The 27278-nt window shown below is 42.1% G+C and overlaps 1 protein-coding gene across 2 annotated transcripts in view; it reads right to left on the reverse strand.

Annotated features, from left to right (window-relative positions):
- Window positions 1-423: 423 nt before the first annotated feature.
- Window positions 424-27278, reverse strand: part of SPATA16 (spermatogenesis associated 16) — a 221093-nt gene continuing 194238 nt past the window's right edge. For both annotated transcript variants that reach the window (XM_029046862.2, XM_029046814.2), the window contains one exon: window positions 424-749. In XM_029046862.2, coding sequence (XP_028902695.1) covers window positions 516-749 — 234 coding nt within the window. In that variant the 3' untranslated portion in view covers window positions 424-515. The remainder of the gene's footprint in view (window positions 750-27278) is intronic.

The following is a 27278-nucleotide window of genomic DNA, read 5'->3' on the forward strand; positions in this document are numbered from 1 at the left end:
TACGGCTGAAGCATCTACGGCTGAACCCTTGATATATGGAAATTTTTATTTAAACAAATTTTTTTCTGTGCAGTGAAATAGGAGAGCATTAAAGTGCAGTTCTAACTTGTAATGTGATGACAGAAAGAATCATTTTGAATCTCAATAATGATTTGAATCATATAATCTCTAAATGACATTATGCCCAAGTGGACATGAGATCCAGGTGTCAGGAGGAAGTATGGCATAATTACTGTTCATGTTCAAAATTTGCATTTATATTCCTTTTCTATTTGGGGTGAATGGATCTGGGTGGATATTTTAAATGCAAATGAATGGTCAAGGGTTAGAAGAAAGGACATACTGGAGTCAATTTCAAAGGGACGAGACATTTGAAACAGGTAGCTGTGGTTTTCCCGTAGATTATGTAACTGAACAAGACCATAGTGAGAAAGAACTGAGGGAACATTTATTTCTGACTGTTCAAATGAGTGACATGCCAAACCTCCTTGGTTAAGATGAGCACGGGCCTTCCCTCATGCACTGGGAAGCTGTTCCTCCTGCTGCCCTTTGGCCCACTGAGAGGCAGGACTGTCCAGGCTTCCCCTCTCGCATGGCTCGGATCCTACTTTCCGCTGTCCGGGGCCTTGCTGGATCTGTTCTCTCTGAAGCCGCTTCTTTTTCATTTTCTGCCTTCTCGTCCCTCTACGTTTTTTTGTTTTTAAGAAACTATCTTCTAAATGGTATAAAAAGTCTTCGATTAGACCAATCTGAAATAAATGATCAAAGTAACATTTTTAAATGCACACCTATACATGATGCACATCACATTTCCTTTTTTTTTTCACTACCAAATGCAATGGATTTGAAAGTATGTTTTGGAACTGCACCAGCCAAAAAATGCAATTGTATTGCTCTACAATGTAGAGAGTTTCTGCCCCTTATCCTTTGGGATTCAATTACTTTACAGATGTAGAACAGACATGCTAGAGCTCTTTCATTCAGTCATGCATGCTGGGAATGGGAATTCATCACCCCTACCGTCTTTAATGGCTGTGAAAAACAACCACTTTAAAAGGAAAGCATGATGAGGAAATTAATCTCCAGCTAGTGTATTTTTTTCCCCCAACACTAAAAGAATGTAAAAAAAAAACATAGGCCCTGGCATTTCTCTGCCACATGCCTGCATGAGAGAAAAATGAGTATCCCACATTGCCATAGCAAGCACCATTTTTCTATGAATTCGAAATGAATTTCTCAATACTCTTGTTTGATTCTCTGGAGAATATGAGAAAAGAATGAGATGCAAAAAAGTGATTCTTAAACTATCACGCTTCTCAAAGATGAACCACTCTTCATTCAAATAAATGACAATCATGTATAAATTCTTTTCAGCAAAAAGGTTAAACACTGATTAATCTGTAACATAGGCTTATAGGCTACATAACCTAATTATCCCACCTCTCCATTTCCCAGAGTCCAGTGGTCCTAACGTTTAGAAAATCATCATTTCCACAGAATGATGGGCCCCCAATTCCAACCATGTGCCACATACTTAAGATGTACGGTCTTACAATGGCAATTTTCCAATCGCGAATAACACCCTTAAAATTCTCAATTCATCATTTGGAAAACTATTCTGCAGATTATCCAGGTTGTCACAAGAGAACAATAGATTTCAAATTTATTGTGGTCATCTATATATTATTCACAGTGTTTATATCACATGGGGAGGCTGAAATAAAACGTCCGTTGGTTTTCCTAAAGGAAAATAAAATAATAATTTTACTTTGTCTTAAGCATGGCTTTATGGCTTATGGCGGTACAGTTTCGAAAATCCAGAAGAAATGGCACAAAATGAACAACAATAATTTATTGGTACGCAATTTGGGAGAGGATGAAAATAATTGATGCACTTATTCGAGTGGCTTAATGTACTCTGTGACCCATTCTATCTATAACTTGTTCATTATATTTAATCAAATTAAACTACAAGAAAAACTACTTATACATGTGGCACAATAAAAACAAAATGACCTGTACTTCCATTTTGACTTCAACAGTTGATTAGTCCTGTTCATGTTATTTGCAGAGAAACAGCATCCTTTGTGAATCATTTAAATTAAGGCTTCCTTACCATTAAAACACTTACAATTTTCCAAAATGCAATTTTAAATTACATTTCTAGGGCAGTGATAACAACATCCTTCCACAAGACTGGAAAAGAATTGTTAAAAAAATAAAACCAAAACCCTCCTAGGTGGATGCAATTTTTATAAGAGTGTTTCTTGGCATCACTGCTGGTTTTGGTTTATTTTATGTCAAGTTGGATATCAAGCCTCTAATTGATCTTTGGTGGCTATTTTACCCATGATGTTTTGGGATTGAACCAAGAGGTGAAGTAAATTCAATTACGATTCGCTTAGCTGAGATATTTCAAATGTAAAAATATGGATTGAAGATTGATATCTTTCAGGAGTAGATACAGGGGAAGATCAAGCACTGACCCAGAGCCCTGCATTTCATAATCTGAAGTGATGGCTGATAGCAAGGATATTAAAAACTTTCTTTCTTGTAGACCAAAGGGTTATCATGGACACGAGAGATCATTCTATGGCTATTATCAAGTTTCACAGGATAACACTGGACCGGGCAATTACACTTGTAGTTTCCCAACTTGAAACCACCATTTATATCTTGGACATGTAATAGGGAACAAGGACTGTATATTAGAGCTGCCCTCAAATTTTTCAGATCTGAGGTTATCTCCTGTATAACATACAGTTAGATGGATGCCACGATATATTGCCTGGCCAATTAATTTTTGCTTCACTATAGTGCTCTAGGAAGGCGATAAAGTGTTATAAATGGTATCTGACTCTGACAAATTTTTAAATAAGAGAAAAATAAGAAATTGGACATCAAATAAATGCATATATTTGAAGATTAAAGAAAGCCTATAAATGATGAAAATTTCTCTGAAGTAAGCACTTCCTACCGTAATAATGTGGCCTGGGCTTCACTTGTCTCCCTGGGTCTAATTCTCTTTTAGTGGAATGAGTGTTTGGATCATCCATTTGAGAAGCAGCATGGCACTGTGGTTAGAGCATGGGCCCAGGAATCAGAAGATCATGGGTTCTAATCCTGGCTCCGCCACTTGTCTCAAGTGTGGCCTTGGGCAAGTAACTTCAGTTACCTCATCTGTAAAATGGGGTTTAAGACTGTGAGCCCTACTCAGGACAAGGACTGTGACCAATCCGATTTGCTTGTGTGCATCCCAGTGCTTAGTACCGAGCTTGGCACATAGTAAGCGCTTTGCAAACACCACAATTACTATTATTATTATTATCAATCAATGGTATTTACTGAGTCTGAAACTTGGGAAAGTGTAGTTCGACAGAGTTAGTGGGCAAGATCCCTGCCCCCAGGTAGCTTACAATCTAGTGGTGGCAATTGGTAATAGTATTTATTGAGCAACCCCTGATGCATTAACTGTATTAAGTGATTCCTAACAGAGATAATGAAAATAATAATAATAATAATGGTGGTATGTGTCAAGTGGTTACTATGTGCGAAGCACTGCATCCAGCACAGAGATAGGTACACAAATGGATTCTGGCTTGAGTGGTACTGGTGGGATGGGGGGGGCTGATGTCAATGACAGGGAAATCACTGCTCTCACTGTTACCATCAACCAATGAATTAATCATATTTATTTTAATGGTATTTATTAGGCACTTACTACCTGCAATGGACGGTATTAAGTGTTGGGGTAGGTACAAGCTAATCAACTTGGACACGGTCCATGTCCCATATGGGGCTCACGGTATCAATCCCCCTTTTACAGTTGAGGTGACTGAGACAAAAAGAAATGAAGTGACTTGCCTAAGGTCACACAGAAAACATCAGGGAGCCAGGATTAGAACCCAGATCCTGCTGGCTCCCAGGCCCATGCTCTATCCATTTATTTACCCACATTGCTTCTCATTGATCATTTACTGCCTGCAGAGCACTGAACTAGGCACTTGGGAAAGTAAAATATAACAATGTAACAGATTTGGTAGACACATTCTCCACCCACAGTCTAGAGGGAGAAACAGACATTAATATGAGTAAATAAATTAGGGATATTTACATAAGTGCTGGGATGCTGAGGAAGGGGTGAATTGAAGGAGCAAATCCAACATTGTTAAAATCCTCACTTTCCCCTCCATCCAAACAACTACTAGCAATCACTTATCCTATCCCACCTTGATTAGTGTATCAGCCTCCTTGTTGACCTCCCTGCCTCTAGGCTCTCCCCACTCTAGCCATTCATTCATTTATTCATTCATTCAATTCATTCAATAGTAATAATTGAGCGCTTACTGTGTGCAGAGCACTGTACTAAGAGCTTGGAAAGTACAGTTCAGTAACAGAGAGAGACAATCCCTGCCCACAATGGGCTCACAGTCTGGGGCAGATGGGGGGGAGACATCAAAACAAGTAAATAGGCATCAATAGCATCAACATAAATAAATAGAATTATAGACATATACACATCAAAACAAGTAAACAAGCATTAATATAAATAAATAGAATTATAGATATGTACATATGTACACAAATGCTGTGGGGCAAAGGGTAGAGCAAAGGGAGCGAGTCAGGATGATGTGGAGGGGTGGAAGAGCTGAGGAAAAAAGGTGGCTTAGTCTGGGAAGGCCTACTGGAGGAGGTGAGCCTACAGTAGGGCTTTGAAGTGGGGAAGTGTGATTGGCAGATTTGAGGAGAGAGGGCATTCCAGGCCAGAGGCAGGACATGGGTCAGGGGTAGATGGCGGGACAGGTGAGAAGGAGGCACAGTGAGAAGGTTAGCACCAGAGGAGCGGAGTGTGTGGGGTGGGATGTAGAAGGAGGGAAGGGAGGTGATGTAAGAAGGGGCAAGGTGATGGAGAACTTTGAAGCCAATAGTGAGCGTTTTTTTGCTTAATACGGAGGTTGATAGGCAACCACTGGAGATTTTTGAGGAGGGGGGGTGACATGCCCAGAATGTTTCTGTAGAAAGATAAATAGGGCAGCAAAGTGAAGTATAGACTGAAGTGGGGAGAGACAGGAGGTTGGAAGAACAGAAGGGATGCTGATGCAGTAATCCAGACAGGAGAGGATGAATCCATTTTACACTCTGCTGCCTGGATCGTGTTTCTACAGAAATTCATTCATTCATTCAATAGTATTTATTGAGCGCTTACTATGTTCAGAGCACTGTACTAAGCGCTTGGAATGAACAAGTTGGCAACAGATAGAGACAGTTCCTGCCATTTGACGGGCTTACAGTCTAATCGGGGGAGACGGACAGACAAGAACAATGGCAATAAATAGAGTCAAGGGGAAGAACATCTAGTAAAAACAATGGCAACTAAATAGAATCAAGGCGATGTACATTTCATTAACAAAATAAATAGGGTGATGAAAATATATACAGTTGAGCAGACGAGTACAGTGCTGAGGGGATGAGAAGCGAGAGGGGGAGGAGCAGAGGGAAATGGGGGCAAAAGAGGGTTAAGCTGTGGAGAGGTGAAGGGGGGGCGCTAGAGGGAGTAGAGGGAGAAGTGGGGCTCAGTCTGGGATGGCCTCTTGGAGGAGGTGAGTTTTAAGTAGGGTTTTGAAGAGGGGAAGAGAATCAGTTTGGCGGAGGTGAGGAGGGGGGGGCGTTCCAGGACCGCGGGAGGACGTGGCCCAGGGGTCGACGGCAGGATAGGCGAGACCGAGGGATGGTGAGGAGGTGGGTGGCAGAGGAGCGGAGCATGTTGGGTGGGCAGTAGAAAGAGAGAAGGGAGGAGAGGTAGGAAGGGGCAAGGTGATGTAGAGCCTTGAAGCCTAGAGTGAGGAGTTTTTGTTTGGAGCGGAGGTTGATAGGAGGTGTTTAAGAAGGGGAAATGTTCGGTCCATGTTTCCCCACTCCTCAAAAACCTCCAGTCGTTGCCCATCCACCTCTGCACCAAACAGAAACTCCTTAACATCAGCTTTAAAGCACTTAATCACTTGTCCCCTCCTACTTCACCTTGCTACTTTCCTACTATTACCCAGTCCACACACTTTGCTCCTCTAATGCTAATCTACTCAGTCTTCCTCGATCTTGTCTATCTCACCGTCGACCTGTTGCCAAAGTCCTGCCTCTGGCCTGGTACACCCTCCCTCTCCATATCTGACAGATAATTACTCTTGCCACCTTCAAAGTCTTACTGAAGGCACACATCCTACTAGATGGGTTAATCAAGGAAGGTTCCTCTTAAAGGCCTTCCCTATGTCCTCTTTTCCTTTTCCTCCATTCTCTTCTGTGTCACCTCACTTGCTTCATTTATTCATCCTGCCACTCAACCCCACAGCACTTAGGTACATATCTATAATTTATTTATTTATATTAATGCCAGTCTCCACCTCCTCTAGATTGTGCCCACTGTGGGTGGGAAATGTGTCAGTTATTATAGTATACTTTCCCAAGCTCTTAGTACAGTGCTCTGCACATGACAGTCCTTCAATAAATATAATTAATTATTGATGGATTGAAGGGTGGCACAGAAAGGAGTGGGAAAAGAGGAAATGAGGGATTAGTTGGGGAAGGCCTCTTGGAGGAGATGTGTTTTTTTTATAAGGCTTTGAAGGTGGAGAGAATAATCGTCCGATTTGAAGAAGGAGGGCGTTCCAGGCCAGAGGCGGAATGTGGGAGAGTGGCGGTAAAATGGATGAGAACAAGGTATACTGAGTAGGTTAGCATTAGATGCTTCCACCTCACACCACCCTAGGGTGTCCCAAGCAGCCTTCCCTTCCATTAGTGGCACCAGGTTTATCATTATTATTACTGCTGATGCTTCTGCTTAGGCCTACTCTCTGGTGGGTTCATTCATTCATTCATTCATTCATTCATTCATTCATTCATTCATTCATCTTTACTGAGCACTTACTGTGTGAACAGCACTGTACTAAGTGCTTGGGGGAGTACCATACAATAAAGAGACACATCCCCTGCCCACAACGAGCTTACAGTCTAGAGTGGGAGAGAAGATATCAATACAAATAAATGAATTACAGATACGTACATAAGTGCTGTGGGGCTGGAAGTGGGGAAGAGCAAAGGGAGCAAGTCAGGGTGAAGAAGAAAGGAGTGGGAGTTGAGGAAAGGAGAGGCTTAGTCTGGGAAGGCCTCTTGGAGGAGATGTGCTTTCAATAAGGCTTTGAAGCTGGGGAGAGTAATTGTCTGTCGGGTTTGAGGAGGGAGGCCAGAGGCAGGAAGTGGATGAAGCGTCATTGGAGAGAGAAGAAATCAAGGCCCAGTGAGAATATTGGCATTAGAGGGGCAAAGTGTGTGGGCTGGGTTATAGTAGGAGAGTAGTGAGATGAGGTTGGAGTGGGCAAGGTGTTTTAAAACCAATGGTAAGGTATTTTTGTTTGATGCAGAGGTGGATGGGCAATGACTGGAATTTTTTGAGGAGGGGGGAAACATGTCCTGAATGTTTTTGTAGAAAAATGATCTGGGCAGCAGAGTGAAGTATGGACTGGAGTGGGAAGAGACAGGGGGCTGGGAGGTCAGCAAGAAAGCTGAAGCAGTAATCCAGGTGGATTAGGATGAGTGATTATATTAACTCGGTAGCTGTTTGGATGGGGAGAAAAGGGATGATTTTAATGTCACTGTGAAGGTGGGACCGATGGCTTTAATGATGAACTGAATATGTGGGTTGAATGAGAGAAAGGAGTCAAGGATAACATAAACCCTCTGTTTTATGTGTGTGAATGGGCTTGTCATATATCTTCTGGCCTGCCTCCACTGACTCTTTTCTCTACCATGGCCATCAGAAGGATGTTTGTGGAATGCCCTGTCATCTACAGTTTGGGAGATGTGATGGGAACTCAAATGGTAACATCTGGGCTTAAAGCAGGGCATCTGTTACAGTGTGGCCTAGTGGAAAGAGCACAGGCATGGGAATAAGAGGACCTGGATTCTAATCTCGGCCCTGTCGCCTGTCTGTTCTTTCACTTCTCTGTGTCAGTTCCTTCAACTGTAAAATGCCTCTACTTTCATTCATTCATTCAATAGTATTTATTGAGCGCTTACTATGTGCAGAGCACTGTACTAAGCGCTTGGAATGAACAAGTCGGCAACAGATTAGACTGTGAGCCCTATCCACGAAAGAGACTGTGTCTAACCAGATTCATTTTATCCACCCCAGTGCTCAGAAGTACTTGATACAGAGTCAGAGCTTAACAAATACCAAAATAAATAAATTCAAATGAAAAATATCTCAGCACCACCTGTGTTCCATACTTAACAATGGATGATAAAAGAGTTTCTCTGACGACAAGATTCTGGTTATGGTCATTCCAGGTCCTCTGACTCCTAAGCCTGTGATATTTCCAATAGGCCACATTGTTTCTCATGCCATCACAGAAGGTGTGAAGAGTGGTGGGCTCTCAGATGTGCAAGGGGAGGGCATTCTAGGCCAGAGGAAAAATGTGGGCAATTGGTCAGTAGAGGAACAGATGAGATTGAGGTACAGTGAGTAGGATGATATTAAAGGAGTGGAGTATACAGATTGGGTTGTAGTAGGAGGGTAGCTACATATTAATTAAAAGTGACTCCTAGTCCTCTCCTGCCCTGCTATCTGCCTTTAAAACATCTCACTTCTAGATCCCAGCTCTACTGGCCAGTGGGTAAAGAGAAATGAAAAGAGAAAACATACCAATATACTAGCAGGGGTTGTAATGAGGGAACAGACGAAATAATTGTCCAGGATCACTAGACTGTAAACTCCTTGAAGGCAGCAACAGCGACAATTTTTTATAGTATTTGGTAATAATAATAATTATGGTATTTGTTAAGTGCTTATTATGTGTAAAACACTGTTCTAAGTGCTGGGGTTGATACAAGGTAATCAGGTTGTCCCACATGGGGCTCACAGTCTTTTACAGATGAGGTCACTGAGGCACAGAGAAGTTAAGTGACTTGCCCGAAGTCACACAGCTGGTAAGTGGTGGAGCTGGGATTAGAACCCATGACCTCTGATTCCCAAGCCTGTGCTCTTTCCACTAAACCACACTGCTTTTCATGCTTCTCATTGTAAAGTAGTAAGCACTTTACTATGTGTCAAACACTGTTCTGAGTGCTGGGGTAGATGCAAATTAATTAGATTGGACACATAGGGCTCACAGTATAAGTATGAGGGAGAACAGGAGAACCGAGGTACAGAGAAGTTAAGTGATCTGCCTAAGTTCAAACAACATGCTCTTTTCACTAGGCCATGCTGTGTCCCAAACTACAACATAACAATAGCAAAAAAAAAAATGCTATTTATTGAGTGCTTACTGTGTACAGACACTGTACTAAGCACTTGGGAGAGTACAACAGAATCAGTAGATATGTTCTCTGCCCTCAACAAGCTTACATTCAAAAACAAACCTTCCTCCAGTTTTGTTTACCATGTATCCTTATGGGTAATCCTCCAAGAATAGTAATACTAATAAAAAAAGACCCATGAGGCCTAAATGCCTTCACCTATCAATCAATGATATTTATTGAGAGCTTACTGTGTGCAGGGCACTGTACTAAACATTTGGGAAACTATGCTAGAGTTGGTAGACACGATCCCTTCCCACAAGGAGTTTATAGTCTGCTGGGGGAAATAGACGTTAAAAACGTGTAAGGATATGTACAGAAATGCTGTGGGGCTGAGGGTGGAGTGGAAATCAACTGCTGTAGACTGTAAGCTTGTCTCTAGACTGTAAGCACATTGTGGGCAGGGAATGTGTCTGTTAATGGTTATATTGTACTCTCCCAAGCACTTTTAGTGTTCTGCACACAGTAAGTGCTCAATAGGTATGATTGAATGAATTGAAGGGGTACAGGTCTGAGTGCATAGGGGATGCACAGGGTGGGGGGCAGGTAGGGTAAATAATAACAATGTTGGTATTTGTAAGGCGCTTACTATGTGCTGAGCACTGTTCTAAACGCTGGGGTAGATACAAGGTAATCAGGTTATCCCACGTGAGAATCGCAGTCTTAATCCCCATTTTACAGATGAGGTAACTGAGGCACCGAGAAGTTAAGTGACTTACCCAAAGTCACACAGCTGACAGGTGGCAGAGCCGGGATTAGAACCCATGATCTCTGACTCCTAAGATCAGGCTCTTTCCATTGAGCCACGCTGCTTCTCTAAGAGCTTAAGTTAGGGAAGGGAGGTGATGCAATTGTAGGAAGGTTTTGAAGGTGGGCAGAGTGGTGATCTGAGAGGTTTGGAGAGGGAAGAAGTTCCACGCTCACTCGAGGGAGGATGGAGACAAGGTGTGGGTGGGGAGATAGACAAGACTGAGGTACAGAGATTAGGTTGGCATTAGGGGATTGTAGTCATTAAGTGCTTAGTATAGTGCTCTGCACACAATAAACACTCAATAAATACGATCAAATGAAATACAATTGAATGAACACAGTGACCATCCCTTTTGGGCTTCCCCTGGAGTGGAGCTGGCCTCACCCAACCACCCTTGATACTTCTGTCAAAGTTCGGCACTTTTCAGGGAGCATTAAATTTTTCAGCCTTGTAGGAGGCAGTTCGGCAGCATATAACTAGTATTTACTAGTAATGACCGTACATAGTAAACAGTTTGATAAATGCATGGCTCAGTGGAAAGAGCCCGGGCTTGGGAGTCAGAGATCATGGGTTTGAATCCCAGCTCTGCCACTTGCCAGCTATGTGACTTTGGTATGTGCCTCTGGGCCTCAGTTACCTCCTCTGTAAAATGGGGATGAAGACTGGGACCCTCACGTGGGACCACCTGATTACCCTGTATCTACCCTAGCGCTTAGAACAGTGCTCTGCACATAGTAAGCACTTAACAAATACCAACATTATTATTACAGAAGCAGCGTGGCTCAATGGAAAGAGCACGGGCTTGGGAGTCAGAGGTCATGGGTTCGAAAGCCGGCTCTGCCACTTGTCAGCTGTGTGACTGTGGGCAGGTCACTTAACTTCTCTGTGCGTCTGTTACCTCATCTGTAAAATGGGGATTAAGACTGTGAGCCTCATGAGGGACAACCTGATTACCCTGTAGTATCTATCCCAGCACTTAGAACAGTGCTCTGCACATAGTAAGCGCTTAATAAATAACCACATTATTATTTATTAAGCGCTTACTGTATGCAGAGTACTGTACTAAGCACTTGGGAGTGTCCATACAGTACAGCAGAGCTGACATGTTCCTACCCACAAGGAGCTTACAGTTTTAGAACGGGAGACAGACGTTGATGTAAATAAATAATTTACAGATATGTACATAAAGTGCTGTGGGTGGGGTGAATAAAGGGTATAAATTTCAAGTACAAAGATGATGCAGCTGAGTGCTTTAAAGCTTCAAAACTTAAAAGCATATCAATCTATCAATCAATAAATCATATTTATTGAGAGTTTACTGTGTGCAAAGCACTGCAATAAGCGGTGGGGAGAGTACACTATAACAGAGTTGGTAGACACATTCCTGGCTCAAACAAGCTTACAGCCTCGTGCATATGAAACCATCACGTAGCCTGATGGTTTGTCTGGCTGTACTGAGAAATTTATCAAGACCCTAAGGTTACTTCTTATAGACAAGGTTAACCACATCAGAATTGGAGCTGTTTTGACACCACTTCCATCATTTCAGAGAGAAGCAGGACTTGTATGAGGTGGTCTTGTACAACCCTTTAGACAGAGCCAGGCTCGAGGGCTGCACAGAGAAAAACCTGGGAACTTGTGTCAGAATGAGATTCCAGTCCTCTGGGAAACTGTCAACTCAACAAGCTGAGAGCATCATTAAGAGTCCTTGAATCACTTTCACAGTTCTTAAACACTGATAACTGTCCTCTGAAACACACACCCAAGAAGAGACATATTGGTGACTCGGAACTGCTTCTCGAAAGCAGTAAATCATTGTGGATTGACAATTAAGGTGAAAAAGGATGGGGCATCGAGCAGGCCCATTCCCTCTAGTAACTTTCCCTCTTGTAATTCCCTCAGAGACAGAGCTGAAGGTTAGCACTGAATTCTGTTACATAGACAGCCTCATGTGGGAGATTGAATGTGACAACAGCACGACTGAAGAGTCAGGCCAAATGGAAAGTCTTCAAGGGCAACTGTAGTTATTAGACTGCAAAGCTCTTCCTTCATCTATTGAGTGCTTGCTGTATGCAGAGCAGTCGATCCATCAATCAACCAATGGCATTTACTGAGTGCTTACTGTGCACAGAACACTATACTAAGCACTTGGGGAGTACAACATGATAGAATTTGTGGACCCGTTCCCTGCCCACATTGTTAAGTGCTCTTGCTTCATCTATTGAGTGCTTGCTGTATGGACTTCAACCTATCAACCTTCGCATGAAGAAAAGGCTCCTCACTCTTGGCTTCAAAGCTCTTCATCCCCTTTCCCCCTCCCACCTCACCTCCCTTTTCTCCTTCTCCAGCCCAGCCCAGCCCACACACTCCACTCCTCTGCCTCCGCTAACCTCCTCACGGTGCTTCGTTCTTGCCTGTCCTGCCGTCGACCCCTGGCCCACGCCCTACCACTGACATGGAATGCCCTCCCTCCTCACCTCCGCCAAACTAACTCTTTTCCCCTCTTCAAAGTCCTACTGAGAGCTCACCTCCTCCAGGAGGCTTTCCCAGACTGAGTCCCCCCTTTCCCTCTGGCCCGCCTCCCCTTCCCATTGCCCCTACTCCCTCCCCCTGCTTTACCCCCCTTTCCCTCCCCACAGCACTTATGTATATTTGTATATATATACATATATATATTTGTATATATTTGTATATATTATTTATTACTCTATTTTTTTAATGATGTGCATATATCTATGATTCTATTTATCTATTTTGATGGTATTGATATCTGACTACTTGTTTTGTTTTGCTCTCTGTCTCCCCCTTTTAGACTGTGAGCCCGTTGTTGGGCAGGGATTGTCTCTATCTGTTGCCGAATTGTACATTCCAAGTGCTTAGTACAGTGCTCTGCACAGAGTAAGTGCACAATAAATACAATGAATAAATGAATTAATGAATATGCATTTGAAGTCAGAAGATCTGGGTTCTAACTCCGGCTCAGCCACTTACTTGCTGTTACCTGGGACAATTTAACGTCTTGATGCCTCAGTTTTCCCATCAGTAAAATGTGGGATCAATACTTGCTCTATGACCTACTTAGACTGTGAGTCCCATGTGGCACAGGGACTCTGTTTTATTGTATCAAGTGCAGCACTGAGTACAGTGTTTGCTATAAATCATCAATGGTATTTATTGAGCACTTACTGTGTGCAGAGCAGCATATAAAGCGTTTGGGAAAGTACAGTACAATAAAGTTAGTAGATATGTTCCTTGGCCACAATGAGTTTACACTCCAGTAGGCACTTAACAAATGCCATTGTTATACTGCTAAAACTACTGATCACTCTATGTTCAGTGTGATCCCAGAAGGACATGTAATAAAAAGTTACAGCTAGAACCCAAGTGCAAATTGTACAAAGAATGCAGTTATCTTGACTCAACTTTATTCCCAAGTCAGAAAATGACCAAGTCTAGGATTTAATCTGTTCCACCACTGGAAAGAATAGTAATAGAAAAATACCAAAGCCAAGGTACACAAGATGGAAGTCAAAGCCACTGGTGTTCAGAGCTGCAAGGATCAAGCTTGAAGACCTGATCACAAGAAACTAGTTATCATGTGTCACTGCACGGTTGTCAGATGGCCTGGTTTAGCAAAGTGGCTCAACAAAAGGACCTAAACATAAACTCAAATGAACTAACTGGAGCTTCCTTTTTACCCCAGAGAGAAATACTTCACTGTGTATACATCTTCTTACCAGGTGAAGAGCAGTTACATATGAAGCTCCCACTGAATTTTCCCATATGAATCAATCAATGGTATTTATTGAGAACACTATACTAAGCACTTGGGAAAGAACAATAGAGTAGGTAGACACGACCCCTGCCTTCAAAATGTTTACAGTCTAGTTTTCTCTGAGGAAAACCGGTTCCCACTGAGAGACAGAAGATCCCATCACCATCCAGAATATACCAGTATGCAAGGAGAATGGATGACAGCAGACTTCTCAATTTCTCTGTGGTGAGCTGAAACAAGGTAGTTTTCACAGGGTGGACATAGTAGAAACACTTTAAAAACACAATAGAAAATAGCACACAGTTGGTTGACAATTGTAGAATTTGGGCAGCCATCAGAACTAGGATTACCATTTTGGAGCAGAAGCCTCGGGAAGATTCTAAAACGAAGAGGGAGAAATGCAAATAGGTCCAGGGACTATGAGTAATGAAGATAACAGTGTTGCAAGTACCTAAGGGAAAGAGCAAGGGCTTGGGAGTCAGAGGACCTGTGTTCTAATGCTGACTCTGCCACTCACCTGTTGTGTGACCTGGTGCAAGTCACTCAACTTCTCTGTTTCTCAGTTTCCTCCTCAGCAAAATGGGGATTCAATACCCGTTCTCCCTTCTACTTAGGCTGTGAGCCCCTTGCAGGACCTGATTATAATAATAAAGGCATTTGTTAAGTGCTTACTATGTGCCAAGCACTGTTTCTAAGCGGTGGGGGGATACAAGGTAATCAGGTTGTCCCACATGGGGCTCACAGTCTCAATCCCTATTTTACAGATGAGGTAACTGAGGCACAGAGAAGTTAAGTGACTTGCCCAAAGTCACACAGCTGACAAGTGGTGGAGCCAGGATTAGAACCCATGACCTCTGACTCCCAAGCCTGTGCTCTGTCCACTGAGCCATGCTGCTTCCTGTATCTACCCTAGTACTTACGTACAGTGTTTGGCACCAGTACGTATTACAGTGTTGGGCACATAGTAAGTGCTTAATGAATACTATTATTATTATTGTTGTTGTTATCATCATCATCATCATCACCCAGCCAATGTGAAAGGAACCATGAAGCCATATTTATCTTATCGGCCAAATACAAACATGTAAAAAATATGTTGTCCATTGCATCATCTTCAGATGAAAGCTTCACACCTGTACTATGTATGTTCAGAGCACTACATCATCTGAAAAAATTAAGCTCTTCCCAAAGGGATAAATCTTAAATCCCAGCGAATTGGTGTCAGAATTAATTATAACATTCATTAAAATAATCATTTCCAGATCAGTCAGGTATTAAATAATCTTAAAATTGATAAGCAGCATGACCTAGTGGAAAGAGCCTGGGGCTGGGAGGCAGGAGGATTCAATTTTAGTTCTAGCTATTACTTGCCTGCTGGGTGACCTTGACCAAGTTACTTACCTGCTCCGGTCCTCAGTTTTCTCATCTGTAAATTGGAATAATGCAACTTCTTCTCCATTCCTCTTGGATTATAAACCCTGTGTAGGACAGGGACTTTGTCCAGTGTGATTATTTTATATCTACTTCTGCTCTTGGCATTTGGCTTTGGTACAGAGTAAGCACTCTGCAAATATAATTATTAAAAATGTGGAGCCTGAGATGGTATATACAATTACTTTTCCATTCTGAAGGAGCAGGTGATGGGGGACAGTCTTCTTAATTATCTTAGTTCATCCTACTTTTGTGAATATAGTGTTGTCAAGTATCTTTCTTAATCAGGAAGTACATCCCAGTTACAATATTACTGAATGTTTAATGAAATTTTGCTGGGTTAAAGTTTTCAAGAGGCTCCCAATTCATTTGTTTGTTTTGAATTTTCCACTCCCCCCCCACCCCCTTTGGCCTTTCTCATCACATGAATAGAGTAATGAAAGATGCTTATCTTTCTTTAGAGTCACATCTACAACACTTTCTCTCTTGCATATTGGAAAAGATGAAAGGTTCAATGAGTATACTCTAAATGATCGAATGAGATACAAGTCAATTACTCTGAACTGTATGTTAATCTTATTTCCAATACAGAGGGAAAATGCCCTATGGTTCTTGTAAGTACCAAATGCTGTACACTACTACTCAGTAATTCTCTGGGATTATGAAGGATTGTAAACACTTTAATGTACAAAATAAATGCAATGAAAGTGTAGGTATCGAAGCAAAGATGAATTTCTTTAGGTTAAAAAAAAGGATTAACTTTAAGATTGAACTGCAGGTTCTCTCTTCAATCAAAAATTAGATTTTTTTTTCCATTTTAACTATTCCTCTCACCTCCCCCAGGAACATTTCATTGTACTTTAGAAAGATACATTTATTCCAAAAGGCTTTAAAAAGATGAGACAATGTTATATTTGAAATTAATAAAGGCACCTCCGAGTTTGGCTTGGTATTGCCCCTTTTCTATCTTGGAAAAGGGTATGAAAGAAAGAGAAAGTGAAAATTCACAATTTCTTCAGTATAATTAAGACTTGAAAGACGACTGCAGGAATGTGGTCTAAAGCTCCTATGTGGAGTCAGTCTGCCTGTACCAAGGTAATCATCTCGAACATGAAAAAGTACCCTGAAAGCCTTCAACCTTCCCTGACATTTCCACAGAAAGCTGGCTTTAGGGTAAAGCCCCATTAGGCAATGATCCTTCTCTGCTTTCCCTTTAAGGCCTTTTCACAACAGCACTCTCCAACGTTAATGATGCTTTCTCACTTTGAGATAATGGTCTGGGAAGCTACACTTTAAACAAAGTCAGTTTGATTAACCCTGTCTTGAAGGAAACAACTAAGAGCACCAACCAGTATGCCCCTTTAACAATAAAGGGTTGCTACAGGGAGTCAGTGGCCCAGAGCTGAAGGGAGCCATTGTTCCATGGGCCTGGCTTGAGGGTGCCCGGTGGAGTTGGACTGCTTGGGCCCCTTGCTGGTGGGCCTTGTTCTGGAGCCAACCCATCATTCAGTCATATTTATTGAGCACTTACTGTGTGCAAAGCACTGTACTAAATGCTTGGGAGAGTACAATATAACAGTAAACTCTAGGGCTTTAGAGAGATGTTTGGGATGAATGGGGATGTCCCTGGGGAGATGGTGAGGTTTGGGTGACACTGGGGACGGGGAGCAAGACATGAAGAGAGTGACTGGTGCTCTGGTGGAACCGGATAGCAGCTAGGAAGTCACGAGAGGACCGGATCTAGGAGCTGCTTGGCTCCCTGGTGGCCTGTCCGTCTCCCCATCTAGACTGTAATCTCATTGTGGACAGAGAATATGTCTGTTTATTGTTGCATTGTACTCTCCCAAGTGCTTAGTACAGCGCTCTGCACACAGTAAGCACTCAATAAATATGATTGAATGGATGAATAAACAGACACATTCTCCATTCACAATGAGCTTAATATCCTTAAGGGGCTCTGGAGCCCAGTCATGAGAAAGAGCTGCATGAGAAGCAGCATGATCTAGTGGATAGAGTACAGGCTTGGAGTCAGTTGGACCTGGGTTCTATTTACAGCTTTGCCACTTGCCTGCTGTGTGACCTTGGGCACGCAGTCACTTCACTTCTTTGGGCCTTAGTTATCTCATCTGTAAAATGGGGATTAAAAGCGTGAGCCCCATGTGGGACATGGACCGTGAACAACCCGATTAGACTGTATCCGCCCCAGCTCTTGGTATTGTTCCTGGCACCTAGTAAGCATTTAGCAAGTATCACAGATGTTATTATTTATTATTATTATGGAACACCTATGGAGGCTCTTAAGTCTCCAGTGCTGAATCTCGGGTGCCTTTCCATTCTAGGGGTAACTTTCAATCAAACAATCATATTGAGCACTTTCTGTGTGTCAAGTACTGTTCAAAGTGCTTGGGCAATCCAATATAACAGAGTTAGCAGACACATTCCCTAATTTTCCAAGCGGATTTCAAATCTGTGGGTTGGAACAACACCAAAATGTGCAATGAATTATTGGCTGATGGAATTTTTAAGTTCAATAACAATAAAACACATACCCACATATTTGTATTAATGACCATATTGTTAAAGAGAAGATTAGTACTTTAGGTTCTTACAAATTGAAGCAATCTTCCTTGACTTTCCGGTTATAACTAATCATTACAGCTTATTCAGATCTGCTGATGAATTAGAAGCATCATTGCATAATCGGAAATTCATAAATTTCATCACTAACAATTGAAATGACACTGTGATCTTGTGGGCAGGAAAGGTGTCTACCAACTCTGTTACATTGTACTCTTCCCAGCACTTAGTGTACTGGTAAGCATACAATAAGTACTCAATAAATACTATTGATTGTTTGATTGTTCATATGTATTTTGTCAGTACACTCCCAAGCGCTTAGTACAATTCTTTGCACACTCTAAGCGCTCAAGAAATGATTAAATGAATGAATTTTAGGCAGATAAGGGTGATCTTTGACTTACTAGGTTGCTTAGCTCAAAAGGGATCCTGAGTTCATTAAGACCTTCTCTGGGAAAGTTTTGGAAGCTGCTGAAGAAAGAGCACATAACTGGAAGCTGAAAATATTCACAATAAAATTGTTCTTCATCTTATCTGACTCTTTAGTAAACGAGACACACAGGAAAGACCTGGTCCTAGTAAAACTGGCGTGATAACTGAATCTTATCAAATAATACAATACTTTTCAGACACATACAACTGCATGCCCGCTGCACATGCTAGTCAGCCAAAATGACTGGTTCATGAATTATAGTCCGGCTTGTGCAATTCATCTTGGAATACTTTCTGGGAAGAGGCAGGCTTGAATGCTGAAGCAGGAAAGTAAATGAAATGTTCCTGTTTCCTCCCAATTTGTATTTTTCACCTGCTTGGTTTGTCTGCATCAAAATTATTTTAGCTGAACAGGGTTGCTAAGTGACAAATAGTTCTATCATGTTTTCTTTCTAAGAGACTGAATTAGTAAATCAATGAACAGTGCTAATGGCATCCAGTATAGTTACTAACAAGTTAAAGCTTGCCTTTTTTATGTAAAAATATGAAAAGGTAAATGGGTTTATCTTCAAAACATTCCTAAAATATGCCCTTTCCTCTCCATCCAAACAGTTACTATGCTGATCCCAGCACTTATCATACTCCACCTTGACTGCTGCATTAGCCTCCTCAATGACCTCCCTGCCTCTTGTCTCTCCCCAGTTCAGCCCATTCTTCACTCGGCTGCCCAGATCATTTATCTAAAAATAGTTAAGTCCACCTATCCCCACTCCTCAAGAACCTCCAGCGGCTGCTCATTCACATCCACATCCTCCCTCCCAGCCCCCACAGCACTTTAATTTTATTCATTTATATTAACGGCTGTCTCCCCCCCATAGACTGTGGACAGGGCACTGTGGGCGGGAAATGTGTCTGTTATATTGTTATATCTGTTATATTGTTATATTGTACTCTCCCAAGCATTTAGAACAGGGCTTTGCACACAGTAAGCATTCACTTAAATACCATTGATTATAATGAAAAAACAGAAAACATGAGAGTCAACAAAGCAAATATTGCTTAATATTGTTTAGTGATCACTGTCTGAGAAAATAGCCATTTTATCATGGAGGTTCACTGTGGGCGGGGAATGTGTCTGTTATATGTTTATATTGCACTCTCCCAAATGCTTAGTACAGTGCTCTTCTAGACTGTGAGCCCATTTTTGTGTAGGGATTGTCTCTCTCTCTATTGCTGAATTGTACTTTTCCAAGCACTTAGTACAGTGCTCTCCACACAGTAAGTGCTCAATAAATACAAGTGAATGAATGAATGAATGCTCTTTGCACAGTAAGTACTCAGTAAACATGATTGACTGACTGCCTTTACACCTTATACTTTGGCCACGTCTAATACTAACCTTCTCACTGTACCTCAATCTTGTCTATCTCTCCATTGACCTCTGCCTACTTCCTGATTAGACTGTGAGCCCGTCGATTAGACTGTGAGCCTGTCATTGGGCAGGGATTGTCTCTAACTGTTGCCATATTGTACATTCCAAGCGCTTAGTACAGTGCTCTGCACATAGTAAGCACTCAATAAATACTATTGAATGAATGCCTCTGGCGTGAAACACCCTCCCTTCTCAGATCAGATCCTCCTCACTCCCCTTTATTGAAGGCACATCTCCCAGAGGCCTTCCCTAAGCCCTCCTTTCCTCTTCCCCCACTCCCTTCTGTGTTGTCCTGCCTTGATCCCTTCATTCATCCCTGCTCCCAGCCCCACAGCACTTACGTACATATCTGTAATTCTTTTATCTGAATTAATGTCTGTCTCTCCTTCTAGACTGTAAGCTTATTGTGAGCAGAGAATATATCCACTTATTGTTGTGGTGTACTCTCCCAAGCACTTAGTACAGTACTCTGCACACAGTAAGTGCTCAATAAATGTGATTGAAAAATGAATATCTAGAGCATGTTCCAGGGCCAAGTTTGCCACACGAGCTGGCCTTGGACAGCCTTCTATTGTTCATTTTTACCAGATGACAGTATCACTGCAGGAGAGCTCTGATTGTCATTGCCTCTAGGTCTGTGGTCCCCCAACGTGGAAAATTAGGATCACCTCCGACCACCTTAGCCTTGTTCTCTGCCTCACACAGTGCAGATGGAACTGGTCAAGTTATTTGATGTGCTGTAGCTTGGCATCCAAGACACCCAGCCATCTGGCAGTTTTGAGATACCACAGCATGGTGGAAGTCCACCTTCGTCTTCAGGCCAATCCTCTTTGCTTCTGACTTCTCCAAACACTATTGCAGATTTCCAAATGCTGAACTCTCCATGCTGCTAGACCTTGCAATGTTGTCCTCGGTAGCAGCATTTTGCTAGAACGTGTTGCCCAAGTAGCAGTAATTATCACTGGCTTTAACCTGCCCTGTGTTGGTGACTATCACTGGAGCAGATGCTCTGCTGCTGGGCTTCTGTTGTGGCATGACTCTGGTCCTTTTCAGATTGATTTTTATCCCAAGGCAATTAGCAATGCACAGAAACATTCGGGGTTATTTGGCTAAGAAATAATGTGTCTTGCTCTCTAGATAAGCTACTGATTATGGAACTGAATGAGCTCCTGAAGATTACAATGCATTCTGTTATAGTTTAACATGTTAAAGCATTTGTTAAAAAGAATTTCATAATTGTAAAGGCAGCAGTTTTATATGACCAGTAAATCAATCACTTAAAGGTATTTATTGAGCTCTTACTGTGTGCAGAGCTCTGTATTAAGCATTTATGAGAGACTAATACGACGGGGTTGGTAAACACATTCCCTGCCCACAAGGAGCTTACAATCTATAAGAGAAGCTTACATCTAGAGGAATATGATCATCATCAACAAATCCATCAAGTCATTTCCGATTCATAGTGACTTTACAGATTTATCCACAGAGTTTTCTTGGTTAAAAAATATGGAAGTGGTTTACCATTGCCTTCTTCCACAAAGTAAATACTTAAGTCTCTGCTGTTATCTTTGATCAACATTTTGATTACTTGCTCATAAGCCTTTGACTCTTTCCCATGCTGCTGCTGCCCAGCATAGGTGAATCAACTTTTATCTGACACTTAGGCTTAGACCTTTCCATTATGGGTAGCCCTGATGAGAGAATATCTTTCAGTGGCAAAACTCTACGCTTCACTGGCGTATGCGAACTCTCCTGCCACAATAAGGCATTGATTCGTAGGAGAGACAGGAATATAATAGCATTCCTTTTATTTCTTTTTAAAGTAAAAAGCTTCATTTCATTTGATTTAGGCTCACTGCTTCTCAGTAACCAGAAGGCACATAGTAATGAATTTATATATTATATTATTCCAGATTCTGATATGAAATTGGGCTGGTATAGAATCCTGAGCCATAGCTCACTATGTTAGGTTACTTCTGTGGCAATGGGCCAGCTGAACAAGTTTCAGAGGTTTGAGTCTCTACCTCTCTGATCTCCTATTACAACCCAGTTCATACAATTCACTCCTTTAACACCAACCTACTTTTTATATCTCAATCTCATTTATCCTGCCACTGAACCCTTGCCCATATTCTTCCCTCAAGCCTGGAACATTTTTTTTTGTGGCATTTGTTAAGCACTTACTTTGTTAGCCATTGAACTAAGCGTTGGTGTAGATACAAGCTGAGCAGGTTGGTCACAGTTCATGTCCCACATGGGACTCTCAAGCCTTATCCCCATTTTACAGATGAGGTAACTGAGGTTCCCCCCTTCTCAGGTTCCCACCTGGAGAGTTTTCAGTACTCTACCAGTCACGACTACTGCAGGGAGAGTCAAGCAGAGGCCTGTCCATCCATTCCTAGCAATCTGCTACAAGTCAAAACTTACCTGTGCTGGGCAGCAGTGGCATGGGAGAGAGCTGAGGAGAGACTCATTTACTGCATGGAAAGAGGTAATAGTAAACCACTTGCCTAATTTTTCCAAGAAAACTCTATGGATATACTACCAGAATGATGGCAGATGGAGGTGGGGCATTCTGGGAGAGATGTGTCTATGGTTCATTCAATAGTATTTATTGAGCGCTTACTATGTGCAGAGCACTGTACTAAGCGCTTGGGATGAACAAGTCGGCAACAGATAGAGACAGTCCCTGCCGTTTGACGGGCTTACAGTCTAATCTATGGTGTCGCTATGGGTTGGACACGACTCGGCGGCATGAGACATCAATAACAACTGAGGTCCAGAGAGGTTAAGTGACTTGTCCAAAGTCACACAGAGCAGATAAAGTGGCAGAGCCAGGATCAGAACCCAGGTACTTCTGACTTTCAGGCCTTGTGCTCTCTCCACCTGGCCATGCTGCTTCTCCTTCCCCCTTAATACCTGACAATTCACCCCCTCCCCACCTTAAAAATCCTCTTCAAATCACATCTCCTCCAAGATGCCTTTCCAGAATAAGACCATATTTCTCCTATTAGTTCTTCTAAGATGCACTTGTACCACTTTAATGTTTTGATATTCACCCCAGCCCCACAGCACTTACGTACATATCCTTATACCCTGCTATTCCCCCTATCTGTTATTTATCTTATTGTAGACTGGAAACTCCTTGCGGTAGAGATGGTGTCTACCAAGTTTACTGTACTGTACTTTTCCAAGCACTTAGTACGGTGCTCTGCACACAGTAAGCCCTCAATAAGCACTATTGTTGGACTGTCGTAACTGTATCCATTAGGTATTTAATATGGGTGAAGCATTGTACTAAGTACTATTTTATTGTCTGCTTGCTACATATCACTTATTTGTAATGGCCCTCAGAAGCCTATAGCAAGGAAAAACGGCTGGTTTCTAAAATGATCCTCAAAAATCAATCAATTTTATTTTTTGAGTGCTTACAGTAGGCAGATCATTGTACTAAGCACTTGGGAGAGTCCTACCCCCCTCACAGGGTTGTTGTGAGGGCAAAAATGAGTTAAGTAGTATGAGTGCCTTGGGAATAAAGGTGCTATACAAGAACTAAGGTATTACAATAGAGTTAATAGATATGATCCTCATCTTCATGGAGCTTACTATCTAGTTTGGGAGAGTCTAAAATACACTGCAAATAGGAGGAAGAAGGAAAAGGGGACATATATATAAGTTAGTGTTTAAGTGATAGAACAAGAAAGCAGTGTACTGCAGTGCTACTGCAGGTGTTTAGGTGGTGGAGTCAAACAGGCTCTCCTAAAATCACATCTCCTCCAGGAGGGCTTTATTGATGGAAAATAAAGCTGTTGGATGAAAATAATGATAATGATAAATAATAATGACAATAATAATAGTAATAATTGTGCTGAGTATTAAATGCTTAATTTATACCAATCACTGTAGTAAGTGCTGAGGAAGATATGAGGAGAAGCAGTGTGGCCTAGTGGAGAGAGTATGGGCCTGGGAGTCAGAAGGACCTGGCTCTTAATCTTGTCTATGCCAAGTGCTAGGCAAGTCACTTGACTTCTCTGTGCCTCAGTTTCCTTAACTGTAAAACGGGGATATTTGTTTTCTCTGCTATTTAGATTGTGAGGCCCATGTGAGACATGGACTGTGTCCAGTCTAATTAATTTGTACCTACCCCACTGTACCTATTTGTACAGTGTAGGTACACTGTTAGAACAGTGTTTGACACATAATAGGTCCTTAATAAGTATCATTTAAAAAAAGGTAATCAGCCAGACATAGTCTCTGTCTCACATGGGGCTCCCAGTCTAAAAGAGAACAGGCATCAACTCCTCATTTAACAGGTGAGAAAACAGAAACAGAGTGGCTTACCCAAGGTCTCATAGCAGACAAGTGGTGGAAGCCCAAGTCTGTTGGCTCCCAGGCCCATGATCTTTCCAGTAGGCCACATTGCTTTTGTGATGTGAAGCTGGAAGGGTTTCCAGGCAGGGGGGTGGGGGAAATAAGTGAGAGGAAAGGGAGTAAGAAAGCTGAAAACAAGGCACAGTGAGTAGGTTCACTTGTGAGAAAAAGGTGTTTTACTGGGGTGTAGTGGGAAAAGCCTCTCAGTATAGCACGTGGAGAGTTTCCAGTACTCTACCAGTTCCGACGAAGAGATGGAGAATCAAGCAGAAGCAAACCCATTCCATTCCTGGCTTGGACAGTGGAAGGCAATCTGTTACAAGTCAAAACTCACCGGTGCTGGGAAGCAGTGGCATGGGAGAAAGTCGAGGGTGGAGAATCCAGTTTACTGCATGGAAGAAGGCAATGGTAAACCACTTCAGTATTTTTACCAAGAAAACTCTATGGATCCACTATCAGAACAATTGCAGATGGAAGTGGGGCATTCTGGGAGAAATGTGTCCATGGAGTCGCTATGGGTAGGAGACAACTCTACAGCATGACAAGATAAGTGGGAATAGAGAGTGAATTGAGAGCCTTGAAGCTAATGGTGAGGAGCTCCTGCTTGGTGGAATGGGCATCAGAGTTTTTTGAAGAACTTTGAAGGAAGGGATAAACCTTATGGTCTTGAGTGCATTAACTAATTTTAAAATGAGTGTCCTTTCTTTCTACTTTTGGGACACCATATCATAGATCCCACTTAGCAGAACTGGATTGAGATACATATAACTTTGATGCTGGAAGATTGACTTTATTCCAGGGCTTCATTGTATATAATTCTCTTGCCATAGCCATTGAATATGGCACATAGGAGTCACTGATAGATCTAAATAAGCAGTTGGATGTAGGTTTCTGTTGTGCAGGTCCTCCAGGCATTTAAACAGTAGTCAGTCAGCTAATCCTATTTACTGAGCACCTATTGTGTGCTGAGTGCTGTACTAAGCACTTGGGAAAGTACAACAATAAACGGGCACATTCCCTGCCCAGAAAGAATTTACAGTCTAGAGGGGAGACACACCCTAATATAAATGAACTATGTATATGTACATAAGTGCTGTGGGGCTGGGATGGGGGGTGAAGAAAGGGCACAAGTCAAAGGTGACGCAGAAGGGAGTGGAAGAAGAGGAAAGGAGGGTTTAGAGAGGGAAGGCTTCTTGAAGGAGATGTGCTTTTAAAAAGGCCTTGAGGGGTGGTGGGAGTAACCCTCTGTTGGATATGAGAAGAGAGGTCATTCTAGGCCAAAGGCAGGAAGCGGGTGAGCGGTTGACGGTGAGATAGACGAGATGGAGGCACAGTGAGAAGGTTAGCAATAGAGGAGTGAAATGTGCGGGCTGGGTTGTAGTTGGAGAATAGCAAGACAGTAGGATGACTTTATACAGTTGTAGATCTTCAGTTAGTTCTAAAGTGGGATGCTATAATGCACCCTGTGTTTGGCAGTCGTGAATCCCAGCCATTTGGAATCAATTTATAATTTCGTGGTCTATTAGTGCATTGTGGGTCACACAAGAGTTCACAAGAGAAGCAACCCTATAAAATGGGGATTAGACTGAGCCCCATGTGGGACACAGACTGAGTCCAACTTGATTTGCTTGTATCTACCCCAGTGCTTAGTATAGTGCCTACCACATAGTAAGCGCTTAAAAATACCACAAAAAAACCCAAAACAAAAACAAAAATCTCAACTAACACTTGCCTCTTCCATAGCTTCAAAAAACAACCCTTTCCATTCTCAAGCAACTTGTTCGAACATATTAGTTAGTCCTTTTCTCTTCTTCTCGACAGAAACTCACCAAACAGAAAATGTATCCATGAGGGCATTCCTGTGAATCAGATTTTATCCTGATAGATATTTATACAATCCTATCAAAGCAAGGCTCTGAAAATTAGGGTATTCTGACAGATCCTTCAGTTCTTTTGTTTGAGGACACAATACTATAAATGATGTGGCTTCAAGTGAAAATACTAAGCATTTTCATTTAGTTGAAACAGATTCTAGAGATGATAATGCTCGTGACCTCTAGTGGGTTTCCATTGAGAATATAGTATTGACTGTACAATTAGTTATTTTTTTCGGCATAAACCAATTAATTACCTTCCTAGTGAAATTGTCTAAAAGCAACACTAGCATCCTTCAAGTATTCTTGTTAATCAAATTAAAAGACTATGGCAAAAAATTTGCACAACACCCCCTTTCTTTTTAGTACCTCCCATATCTTCCTAAAGACGCATTAGAATATTCTTCTAAAATTCTCCGATTCCTTACAAGGCTCTACCTTTTAAAATATTGGCTACTCAACAAGACTTGGAGATTGAGTCAAGGCAGGTCCAGATTGAATCAAGACAGGTCCCTGCCTAAATACAGGCTAGAAATCATTTCTTTCATTCAATTCATTCAATTGTATTTATTGAGCGCTCAGTATGTGCAGGGCACTATACTCAGCGCTTGGGAGAGTATGATATAACAATCAACAGACACTTTCCCATTTCCTCCCACTTCCTCCTGTTCCCACCCCACTCCTTATTCTCACTGGATTCTAATGGTGCGCTTCCCCGGGCTGTGTGGTGATGGCAGGAGGTGGAGGGAATGTGTCCCTAACTCTTCTAGATTGTAAGCCTGGTGTGAGCAGGGATTGTCTCTCTTTACTGATGAGTTGTACTTTCCAAGTGCTTAGTACAGTGGTCTGCACACATAAGCCTTCAATAAATACGATTAAATGAATGAATGAACTCTGAGCACTGTCAAAATGGGATTATATTGTTATAGAGTACTCCCCCAGGAGCTTAATACAGTGCTTTAGACAGTAAGCTCATTGTGGGCAGGGAATGTGTCATTTATGGTTGTATTCTCCCAAGCACTTAGTACAGTGTTCTGTACTAAGCATCGTGGCTCAGTGGAAAGAGCGTGGGCTTTGGAGTCAGGGCTCATGAGTTCGAATCCCAGCTCTGCCACTTGTCAGCTGTGTGACTGTGGGCAAGTCACTTAACTTCTCTGTGCCTCAGTTCCCTCATCTGTAAAATGGGGATTAAGACTGTGAGCCCCATGTGGGACAACCTGATTTCCCTATGTCTACCCCAGCGCTTAGAACAGTGCTCAGCACATAGTAAGTGCTTAACAAATACCAACA

Source organism: Ornithorhynchus anatinus, chromosome 1 (genome assembly GCF_004115215.2).
Source record: "Ornithorhynchus anatinus isolate Pmale09 chromosome 1, mOrnAna1.pri.v4, whole genome shotgun sequence".
Classification (NCBI taxonomy): Eukaryota; Metazoa; Chordata; class Mammalia; order Monotremata; family Ornithorhynchidae; genus Ornithorhynchus; species Ornithorhynchus anatinus.